The sequence below is a fragment of the Tenrec ecaudatus genome, chromosome 14, assembly GCF_050624435.1.
Source record: "Tenrec ecaudatus isolate mTenEca1 chromosome 14, mTenEca1.hap1, whole genome shotgun sequence".
NCBI lineage: Eukaryota > Metazoa > Chordata > Mammalia > Afrosoricida > Tenrecidae > Tenrec > Tenrec ecaudatus.
In genome coordinates this window covers 55296019-55308692 of record NC_134543.1, presented here as the reverse complement: position 1 = coordinate 55308692, position 12674 = coordinate 55296019, and the positions used below count along the sequence as shown (strand labels likewise).

General features: G+C 37.6%; 1 protein-coding gene across 1 annotated transcript in view; it reads right to left on the bottom strand.

Moving 5' to 3' along the window:
* SOS2 (SOS Ras/Rho guanine nucleotide exchange factor 2) overlaps positions 1-12674 on the bottom strand; it is a 72132-nt gene that overhangs the window by 39821 nt on the left and 19637 nt on the right. The window contains exons 3-5 of the mRNA XM_075532368.1: positions 7193-7324; positions 5762-5926; positions 2432-2635 (exon numbers count right to left, since the gene is read on the bottom strand). Coding sequence (XP_075388483.1) covers positions 2432-2635; positions 5762-5926; positions 7193-7324 — 501 coding nt within the window. The remainder of the gene's footprint in view (positions 1-2431; positions 2636-5761; positions 5927-7192; positions 7325-12674) is intronic.

Below are 12674 nucleotides of genomic sequence, written 5' to 3'. Positions count from 1 at the left end.
TAGCTTAAGATGCTAAACTTTATCAAGTTCTTAGAGAGCTAGTTAATAACAAGAGCTGGGATCAGACTGAAGACCTGACTCCTAATCCCAGATACAATCTGGTTGCACAATTTATAGTCAGCCTCCTGAATTTTGAGGTAGAATTAAAGATTTCAGTCAAGCTCTCAACATGAATTAGATCTAGAAGCAGGTTCAAGTCCTCTGGCATACACAAATCATCTAACTACCTAGGTCAGGGGTAGGGTAAGTATAGCCCATAGGCCATGCAAGGTTCATGAAATCATGAGTGCCAGTAACTCACACACCTCACCAAAGAGTAATCCCTGCCATCACATTAGGGATGTTAATTAAATGTCTGACCAAATATAGAAGGTTACTCTTTAACTTGGTAATTTTATATGGCTTGAGAATGATGTTATCCAAAGGGCCTTTGGCAGGAAAAAAAAAGGTTTCGCATCCCTGATCTAGGTTATAGTCAATTATTATTCACTCAACAGTTTCTAACAGAAACATCATGGGCTTTGGAATATGAAAAACCTGTTTGTATCCTACCTCCACCATTTGCTAAGTGGATGCCCCTGGGTTAGGACAATGATGGCCTTAATGGCTACTGCTTGCTGAGCAATTCTATTCTCGGCATTTGCTGTGTCACCTCATAACCATCTTAGGCACGTTAATCATTCCAACAGAGCAGTAATTTGTTCAGAGTCACACAGCAGGTACCCTACTAGCTACCTTCACAGAGTGTTTATGAAGACTAAATGAGAACATATCTATAAAATGCTCCTGACATATTAGGCCAACCATAAGTGTAAGCATATAGACAGAAGTGGGGCCTATAGAAGTAAATTAAGCTCAATCTCAGAAAGAAAAAAAAAAGATCAATCTCAAGTCCTTCGGCCCTTCATCCATTATTTGCTGAGCACTATGCTTTGATGTTAAATGGTCTATACCTAAAAAGAAAAAATTAAGTCTGATCTATATACCAAAGACATTAGATAGTGACAGAAAAATAAAAAAGTTCTCTTTATCTCCCTCTAACCTCCAATATTATAACAGAAGTGTTCTGTAAAATCAGCACCAATCAGTGAAATGGAGTCAATAAAGATTACTTCCTGAGGAATGGAGCTAATGGGGCACTGAAAAAGCAAAGATATTAACTATTCGCTTTTTTTGTTCTTGTTGTTATTAGCATTTTAACATTTTTTGTCATAGCATTGTACATAAAACCTAAACTCAATTATAGTTAGAGAAAAGAACCCAAATTCAACTTCAAGCGCTACAATTTATTTGGTCAAACAATAACCACTTTGTGTCAACTTCTTCATAACAACATAGAGATACTAATACTTGTCCTACCCACCTTGTAGTCTGTGGGTGGGGCAAATGATAAATGCACTTGGCTATTCACCGGGTGCCTCAAAAGAAAGGCCTAGCAATCTACTTTTGAAAAATCAGATATTAAAAACTATGGGGCATAGTTCTACTCTCGACACAATAAATGCCATTAGTGTGAATCAATTCAATGGTGATCTTACCTATTTCACAAGACTGAGGACACATTTTAAAAAACAAAATTCTTACTACTTGAAGGTAGTATACCCAATGGGAGTAATTTATCAATACTGTAAAACTAAGCATATATATAAAAACAAAGTTGAATGAGGCCAATTAAGACAGCTTGAATTGTCACTGACCCATTCTTCTTTAAAACAATGAGAAAAACTCAATCAGTTCCTAATCTGAATCACTGCCTGGCCCAGCTGTGTCTGAACAACACTATCATCACTCATATAACAGTGGGAAAGAAGTCAGGAGGTGGAAGATGGCTGAGTACTCAAAAAGCGAGGGACAGACACACAACTATCTAAGGAAAAATAAACCCTGTGATAAAAGACAACCATTTAAACAACAAAACAAACAGTCTAGAAGGACTGCTCAGAGGTGAGTATGAACATTACACAAGTAGAGCTGCCCCCTGGGTCCCCACCCTTCCCACCCTGCTCCTACTCCTCTCCCCGCAGAAAGCAGTTCTGTTGTTGTTTTTGTGGCACTCTGCATAAACTTTTACTTTTTAAAGGTGTACTTTCAAAACTTTAAATTACCATCTTAGAGTACTTACCACAAGATCAGGAAAAAGTTAGCACTTTCTTCTTTGAACTATATATGCATTGCTTTCATCACTTTCAATCACTGACTATAAATGTCAGATACTGCACAGCCGAAAATTTCGTGACAGGGTATCTCCCTTGTAAAAACTCTGTCTCGCTGTCAGTGCATTACATTAGTGTAAGTCACATATTTTAAAACTCGGATAAAAAGAACACTTTTGTATAAGCATACAGTCTAAGAAGTTACTATTTGTTATTTTAAACAGTTATATACATCTTTTGAGGGTATATAGAATTTCAAAACCCCACAATGTACTTACAGAAGGTTTAAAGAGCTTTCTGTCAGAAAGGAAGGCTTCTCGAAAAACTTTTATGATCATATTGAGTTCCCGTAAATACTGTCTTTCTTCTGCAATTTCAGTTCTGACAAGGTCATAATAGTTTAATTCACCAGAAGAACTCGGTTCATCTTCACAGAGAGAAACCAAGCCTATGTCATCCTGATCAAACATGTCCATCAAAACCTAAGAAATATAAATAAGTAATTTATAAAAATTTTCCTTACTTTTATAAATGTATCTCAAAGTACTTGAAATGAATACATCTTAGAAAGATGAGAGCTACTTATAAAACAGGCTGATTTGCAGATAGGTGGGCACTTGGGTAAAGGGGATGATTAGATCCAACCAAAGGGAAAAGGTAGGACAAACTCTGGGAACAGGGTCGGTTACTAGAAGGTCTGATAAGCTGTGGAATTAAAAAATGACTAGACTGTAAACCTTTCACCTTATTCACAATAAAAAAATTTTAAATACATGCTAATTTGTGTATGAAAATTGAAAATAAGAGAAAAATGAAAAGCTAAAAGGGAAAAACATTAAAATAAACTGAGTGTAATAAAATTATTTCTGAAATAAAACTGTGGAAAATGTGTGTGTATGTGTTTGTAAGTATAACATATACATGTGGAAAAGGCCATAACTTTGGAGAACAATAATCTAAGCCAAAAGTCCAGCTCCCTACTTACTTACTTGTGACTGGAGACAAGTTATTTACCTTTCTGAGACACAGACCCCTGGTGTGTAAAGTGTAACCGAGGGAAGGATTTAATGAGGCAATGTACATAAGATACACACTACCAGCGTGCCGTGGACACACTGTAGATTCCGTTCCAGACCGCCCACCGCCCGAGAGAAAACAATATAGAGTCACATCAATTTTTATGTTCCCCAGTGCATATTAGTTATGTTTGCACTATCCTGTAGTCTATTATCTATACAACTATCATCATTATGGGGGGAAAAATTAAAAATTGTGAGAATTACAAAAAATGTGACGTCATGAAGTAAGCACATGGGAAAATGGCACCAACAGACTTGCTGGACACAAGATGGCCATAGTTTGTAAATGCAGTATCTGCAAAGTTCAATAAACCAGTTATGCCAGTAGTATGTCTGGGTAATTCCTTATACCCTACTGCATGAAAGTTAAAAGGAGAAAAACATGTGATACTACTGTAGAGGCGTAAGATAGATGCTTTCAGATGAATATTTACTATGCTGACAACCATTATCATGTTCATCTGTTAAAACCAAGCATCCCACATACTCTTACTGTAATGGCAATTTCTTCTTTTACATAATAGGAAAGGCTGCTACTTTAAACTTAAGTCAACCTATACACAAACATTAGTTATCAATCAAAACAATAGGAAAAAAGTGACTATGGAAAAAAAGGGACTGAATTTTAGAATAAGTTAAAAAATAATTTAGGCCCAGTTCATTATATGGTCAAGACTTACTGAAAACCATTTCTTAGAATTCAGGAAAAAAGATAAATACAATTCCAAAAAGGAAGATCCATGAAATAAAACAACTTCAGAGATAAAAGAATTCTGACACCATAATAATAGATAAAACTCATTCTTTCTAAAAAACACCAGAAAGGTGCAAGATGATCTTCTAAATAAGCAAACAAAAGAAGACACTTAAGGAAGATAATAAAGCTGAACAAGAAATTAGCAGATAAAAATCTGTTTTAAAACAGGTATGTCAAACAATGAAAGAAATAATACATAAACCATACAAATGCTTCTCTTCCCTCTATTTTTCAGGTCAGCTCTATTTTCAGACTTCCATTCCCTCTCAAGCACATTACCAAAACTGCTGTTACTGATGCCTCCCTCATGTTAAGTGTAACAGCTTGCTTTGTTTAATCTAGTTTTTCCACAGCTGACTACGCTCTACTTCTTCAAACTTTCTCTAGCCTAGCCGTCTGTGTCGCCAGCCTGCCAGTGGAGCTTTCTTTACCACTGACCACCCTATGTTTGGTTTCTGGTCTCACAATACTGCCAGCCTTGTATTCAAATGATGCTGGGCTGAAACAGGTAACATTATTGTAATATAAGAAGCAGCCAGAAGGCTGTCACCAAAAAAAGAAGAGTCTTTTCAACACCGGGAAAATTCTCCCACACCTTGTGGATTTCTTTTTTCAAAAGACTGGAATCAACACTTCTACGTGAAATTTTTGGACTTAAAAGTATTAATAATAATTTTAAGTATTAATGAAAGGTAAAAATATTAAAATTTAAGCAACAAATCTGGATAGTTTCTTCCTTTGTCACTAGCAGACCACCAATTTGAAATGTGTGCTACACTTTGTCCAAGAGAGCTCATCCACTAGAATGACCTCCAATTACTATCTATGATAATGAATCCTAGAAGTTTATCTCTAAGCTCAGCATCTCTGAAGACTCAGTCAAGTTTTATCCAAGCCTTGTTAGATATCTTCCTGTATAAACAAACCTCTCCATATATGCTCTACTCCTAATAACAGCACAGTCTTTATACCTAAAAAGGTTGCCATTACCCTAAATATATCACTTCTTCACTTTTTATACCAAATCAGTCATCAAATCTAACTCAGAAATATTTCTTAACTGGGTCAATTCTAACCATCTTCTCACACTTTTGTTTTAGATTAAGCAGTTGCCATTTTTACAAGGATATGCTACTTTTGTAATTTGATTCCCCTTGCCACCAGTATTTCCAATTCAGTCTGCCAAGTGATGTTTCTAAAAACAAGTTTGTACAAGATATGACAAAATAATAATTTATAAATTATCAAGGGCTCATGAAGGAGGGAGGAGCGGGGAGGGAGGGGGAAAAAAAGAGGACCTGATGCCAAGGGCTTAAGTGGAGAGCACATGCTTTGAAAATGATGAGGGCAATGAATGTACAGATGTACTTTACACAATTGATATATGAACTGTGATGAGTTGTATGAGTCCTTAATAAAACATTTTATTATTAGGAAAAAATAAATAAAAACAAGTTTGTTCTATACTACGTATTTCAAATCCTTCTCTAGCTCACTGCCCACTCTATACAGCTGGTCTTGCCAATGAACAATGCCACTCCTGCTCCATGGTTTGTATGTATAGCCAGGGTTTTCCTTTCCTTCAATATCAGAAATTATAAAAATTACTAACATAATTATGTATTAAAAATATGTAATGTATTTGTTAATTGGGGGGTCTTACAGCTCTTATTGCAATCCATACATACATCAATTGTGTCAAACACATCTGACCATATGTTGACATTTAGTCACTATTAACCAAGTAAATTTAAATTTCTTTTAACACTTACCTTATCTGCACACATTGACACTTTAATGTCCTGCTGAGATATTTCATAATGTCGGATATTAAAAACATAATTCCCAGCCAGTTTCAAAATATCAGCTGATATATATTCTAGCACAGCCACAATATATAAGGAGACATGGTAGTCAACTTTGTATCCTAAAACTTCCTGTGAAGAAAGAAGCCATTTAATTCCAGACAGCACTGCCAAGTATCATTAAATACTTAAGAGTCTCTACTAATACTTTTACATAGAAGGAATTTTCTATAAGTCAAATGTCTAAACTTATGAGTACCTTGTGATATAAAATGAGCCCTTGATCCCAGAATGTGTGGGTTTATTTTTATAAGAGACAGCTAATTTAGTCAGTCTTTTTTTAAGCCAATGTTTTTTACATGAAACAAAAATAGATAATTTATTCTACCATAGAAATCTTTGGCTGTACTTCATCGAAAGCAACTTAGTACTTTATCCAAAACCCAGTTAACAAGTATCTGCTACCTTAAAAGGTGTTTAACCAGTATTCCATTCCTTCATTACAGTCGCTTCTATTAAGGCAAACGTGTACATGAGACAGGGTGTTCTTGAAATAGCTACAAAGGGATCTTGAAATACAAAAACACCAAACATAGATAAGACTAAAACAACATACACTGAAAGTCATATTTTTCAAATGTATGTAACAGTATCTATAATAAACTTGGATTAATTTAAAGAGAGTGCTCATCTCATAGTACCTTTTTTGAGATGTATTTTCTTAATCAACCTAAAAAAGAATCTAGGTCAAATTCAATGGAATCTGTCAGCAGCAGTCCTTGGAAGATATCCCAATAATATAATTACTATCATAAACTCTGAAAATTATTTAATCTACAATCTGGTTTTATCAATGTATTTACCTTTATTATATGTACACACTAAAAAATATATGCATACTCATACAAACCAATATGCACAAAAATAGATTATATTATATAAATACAACAATCAAAATTCAGTACCATAAAGTTGATTCTGACCCATAACAATCCTATAAGAGAGTTGAACAGCCCCAAAGGATTTCCAATCTTTATGGGACCAGAGTGCCTCATCTTTCTCTTCCAAAACAGCTAGTGAGCTTGCCAACCCTTCAGTTAGCAGTCAAGTGCTTTTAAGCACTGCACAAGCAATACTACATAAACTCTCCTTTGCTATAAAGCTGAGGAGCCCTGGTAGTGTACTGGGTTATACATTGTGCTGTTACCCCGAAGTCAGCCGTTCTAAATCACTAGCAACTCCGCAGGAGAAAGAAGAGGCTTTTTACTACCATAGAGCTTTACAGTCTTAGAAACCCAGAGGAGCCGTTTACTCTGTCCTGTTGAGTAGCTATGCATCAGAATTGACTCAATGGTAGTATCTATAAAGAACTTCCTCACTGTTCCATTTTGTTATTACCTTCAATGAAGGATGGATTTTGTCCACAGGCAGTAAGAGAGGATTTCTTCGTTTACGTTTCTCTATGGCAGATTGTGCATCAGCAATAGCCCACTTATCAATTGGATGAGGAAAGGTCTTTTGAACGCGTTCCTGTTCAGATCAGAATTTTCAAAGAAGTGCTCATAAGTAGAAAATTCAACTTTATCACTAGCAGATAATATTGTTATATTATGTTCTAATTCTGGTAGTAAATTATTTTTTGGTGTAAAAAAACAGGATAATTAAGATTTTCCACATATTTCCTATGAGCACAGAGAAATATAAAGTGAAAGAAAGCTTTGAGAGTATGCACAATTAAGATGGGCCTCGGAAAAGGAAAAAGTAATGACGTGTAGTAAAGGTTAAAGTACATGAACAACGACAAAAAAATAAAAATTAATTTTTTTTAAAAAAAAGCTAACACAAACTAGTGTATTTTATAATAGGATTTCTCAGGTTAAAATGACTTACTTAGGAAAGTTGCTGACACATTAATAATTATTTGAATACTCTTGCTAATCTGTAATATTCAAATATAGAGAATTGATAAGAACAGATATCATGTACTTTTAGAAGAATCAACTGGATGAACTCAAAATAATTTGAGAAAATGCATCTCTTGGTAAAAATAATCCACATCATTTAGTTATTGCAGCTAATCTAATCTTAAATGTAATTTTCAATTAGCGCGAATAAGCAGAACTGGTAACTTTTCTAAGTAGATCACACAACTTTGCAGGGTGCATACTTATATAACTATATTCTCAACTTGTAACATATTAGGCATCGAAAATATTTTTTGGTACATTTACTGTTCATATCTTACAGCATAAAACAAAGAAAACAACCCCACAGGACCAATAAAGAGAGTAGTCATACCAGGAGGGAAAGGGGAAGGCTGGGGGACAAAGGGAAAACCAATCACAATGACTGACATACAACCCCTTCCCAGGAAGGACAGACAACAGAAAAGTGAGTGAAGGATGATAGTTGATGTAAGACTTGAAAAAAATAATGATAAATTATCAAGCGTTCATGGGTGGGGAGGATGAGCTGGGGGGGGGGGGGGTTGAGCTGGAGGTGGGTGAGGTGATACCAAGGGCTCAAATAGAAAGAAAATGATGATGGCAGCATATGTACAAATGTGTTTGACACAATGGGTGGATGTATGGATTGTGATAGAGCTGTAAGAGGCCCCAATAAAATAAAAAACAACAACAAAGAAACAAATGTCTATAATTTGAAATTCAGGGTCTAAGTCAATCAATGCTCATGGAAACAGCAGTTAGGATATTAAAAATGTGTTGCAACAGGTAAACTTGCTGCACCAGATCTTTAGAGTGTTGAACAGCAAGTACGTTACTTTGAAGACGAAGGTGGCCCTGACTCAAGCCATGGTATTTTCAATTTCCTCATATGAATGTGAAAGTTGGACACTGAATAAATAAGGAAGGACAAAGAATCCATACATCTGATTTGTGGTGGTCATGGTGAAGAACAATGAAAGTACCGTGGGATCCCATGGCAAAAGAACAAACAGAACTGTCTTGGAAGAAATACAGCCAGAGTGATTCTTGTTTTGTTGTTGTTTTCTTTTTTTTAATCGTTTTATTAGGGGCTCATACAACTCTTATCACAATCCATACATGCATTCATTGTGTAAAGCACATTTGTACATTCGTTGCCCTCATCATTCTCAAAACATTTGCTCTCCACTTAAGCCCCTGGCATCAGCTCATTTTGCCCCTCCCTCCCCCCCGCTTCTCCCTCCCTCATTAAGCCTTGATAATTTATAAATTATTATTTTGTCATATCTTAACCTGTCTGACATCTCCCTTCACCCACTTTTCTGCTGTCCGCCCTGCAGGGAGGAGGTCACATGTAGATCCTTGTAATCGGTTCCCCCCTTTCCAACCCACTCTCCCTCTACCCTCCCAGTATCGCCACTCACACCACTGGTCCTGAAGGGATCATCCGCCCTGGATTCCCTGTTTCCAGTTCCTATCTGCACCAGTGTACATCCTCTGGTCTAGCCAGACTTGCAAGGTAGAATTGGGATCATGATAGTGAGGAGGGGAGGAAGCATTTAGGAACTAGAGGAAAGTTGTATTTTTCATCATTGCTCCATCGCACCCTGACTGGCTCGTCTCCTCCCCGAGACCCTTCTGTAAGGGGATGTCCAATGGCCTACAAATGGGCTTTGGGTCTCCACTCCGCACTGCCCCCCTCATTCCAGAGTGATTCTTAAAAGCAAGCATGTGAGACTTCATCTTATCGAGCATACTGTCAGGAGAGACCAGTCCCTGGAAAAGGACCCCACGCTTGGTAAAGTGGAGGAACAAGATGGATGGACACAGGGGTTGTAACAATGGACTCAAGATAAGGACAATTGTGACGAGGGCTCATGATGGGGCAGTGTTTTGTTGTACAGAGTTGCTGTGGAATCCGAACTGACTCGATGACACCTAACAAAGACAAGAGTCCTTGACAATCTGAATAGTTTACTCCCTCCACATTAAGGTTTTCCTTTACACTGACATTGCTGCCTCACTATAGAAATAATCCTCAAAAGAACGTATGCAATTGATGGGTATATACACATTTGTTTATGTAATTTATATAAGTGGATATATCTAAGTACCATAGTAAAAAAATAATTTAAAAAAACTTATTCTGACAGATATCTCTTTATTTTTAATTAAATTCTTTTATTGGGGCTCTTACATCTCTTATCACAATCCATATTCATCCAGTGTGTCAAGCACATTTGCACATATGCTGAAAATCTAATATACTTCCATGTATCAGAGTCAAGTAAATATTTAAGTATTAATTCACACATATTATTTTAAGTATATATGTATTTCTAACCAATGAGCAAATATCCCTTTAGGTTTACACTATTTTTTTATTGCAGTAATAAGTATATGCAGTGAAATATTTAAGGACACGTTATTAATTTTTTTAATAAATGCTTACCTCCAATGTAAGCACCATGCCAAGCAAGACAGAGACCATTTCTATCACCTTGAAAAGTTTCTCTAATCCCCTTCCCACTACCCACCACAGACAACCACCATGCTGATTCTACCCCCCTGGTTTTAGCTGTTTCTGAACCTAACCAAAAATGCTAAACTTACTGCCATCGAGTTGATTCCATGTAGGACAGGGTGAGTTGCCCCAAGGGTTTCTGAGACTATAGCTCTTTAAGGGAGCAGCAAGTCTCATCCTTTTTCTGAGGAGAGGTCAGGGATTTTAAACTCCTGACCTTGAGGTTAGCAGTCAAACTCATAACTACTATGCCATTATGCTCCTTTTCTGAACTTAAGGGGACTCAATCACAAAATAAATACTCTTCTGTGCACGCATTTTTTTGCTTTATATACTGTCTATGAATTTTAATTATGTCATTATACACTATTAATAGCTGGCAGAAGGGGGGCGGTCTATTACTTAATCGTAGTTGTCACTAGGGGTTTGTAACCTTCTACAAAACACTTCCTGGCCTACTTCAACTCGGTGCTCCAAGATGTGAATACAACATACTGGCATGAAGCAGGGAACCAGTAGAGGTCTGAGGTGCCCGCCCCAATCCCAACTACGTGGAGAGCCACCCCTCCCCCAAGAGGAATTTACTTCAGAGGACAGCAATGAAGCTACAGCTCAGGGAGAGAGACATGTCTGATCAGAGCACTCGGGAGAAAATGAAGGGGGAGGAAGAGAAAGTGGAGCACATACTGGCCCACCAAGCCTTTAAGACAATATCCCTGTTCAGAGTGGCCAATGCACAGAGAGGACCATATAGTCGGTCCCACTACTACCCACGACATCCCTCACGGATGCATAGCTCTAAAGGGGACAACACTGGAGACACAGTGCGGGAATTGCACCCAATCTGATCCCATCACACCAAAGTAAAACACTAAGGATGTGCAACAGAACAACAAGGGGGGCAGACAAGGAAGTCCCGAGGGAGCGCGAAAAACAGACTTTGGGGCCAGGGCATGGCACCCCATCAGACTTAACCGGAAAACACTCCTAAAGGTCAACAAACAGACCTTGAACTATTTACAAACTTTTTTTTTGTCATTGGCTTTTTGTTGCTTTGTTTTGCTCTATCTAGATAAGATAGGCAGGATAAGTAATCTGGACTAAAAAAACCAAGGGACTGATGGTTGGGGGGTGGTGGGGAGGACATGGGAGAGAGGGAGGTAGGGGAAAGGAAGTGGTGTTAACCAACCCAAGGACAAGGGAACAAGTGATCCAAAATCAGTGGCAAGGAGGGTCTAAGAGGCCTGCTAGGGCTTGATCAAGGGCAATGTAACTAAGAAGAATTACTGAAACTCAAATGAAGGCTGAGCATGACAGTGGGACAGGAGAAAAGTAAAAGGAAATAGAGGAAAGAACCAAGACGCCAAGGGCATTTATACAGGTCTAAATACAGACATGTATATATGTAAATATATAGGATGAAGAGGAAATAGATCTATGTGCATATATTTATAGGTTTAGTATTAAGGTAACAGGTGGACACTGGGCCTCCACTCAATTACTCCCTCAATGCAAGAACACCTTCTTTTACTAAACTGGCATTCCATGATGCTCACCTCCCCGACACAATCCCTGAAGAGAAATGGGTACATAAGCAAATGTGGTGAAGAAAGCTGATGGTGCCCGGCTATCAAAAGATATAGCATCTGGGTCTAGCTCAGAAACAACAAAGCCCACATGGAAGAAGCACACCAGCCTGTGTGATCATGAGGTGTCGATGGCATTGGGTATCAGGCATCAAAGAACAAAAAAATCGTATCATTATGAATGAGGGAGAATGTGGAGTGGGGACCCAAAGCCCATCTGTAGGCAACTGGACATCCCACTACAGAAGAGTCACGGGGAGGAGACAAGCCAGTCAGGGTGCAGTGTAGCAAAGATGAAACATACAACTTTCCTCTAATTATTAAATGCTTTCCCCCCCCACCCACCCACTCTCATGATCCCAATTCTACCTTACAAATCTGGCTAAACCAGAACATGTACATGGGTACAGATAGGAACTGGAAACACAGGGAATCCAAGAGAGACAAATCCCTTAGGAACAATAATGAGAGTGACGATACCAAGAGAGGAAAAGGAAACGTAGGGGGAGAAAAGGGGAACTGATCACAATGATCTACATATAACCCCCTCCCTGAGGGATGGACAAGCGAAAAGTGGGTGAAGGGAGATATCGGTCAGTCTAAGACATGAAAAAAAATAATTTATAAATCATCAAGTGTTCAGAAGGGAGAGAGGATGAGTAAAAAATGAGGAGCTGATAGCAAAGGCTCAAGTAGAAAGAAAAATGTTTTGAAAATGATGATGGCAACAAATGTACAAATGTGTTTGACACAATGAATATATGTATGGATTGTGATAAGAACTATATGAGCCACCAATTAAATGACTAAACCAAAAACACACC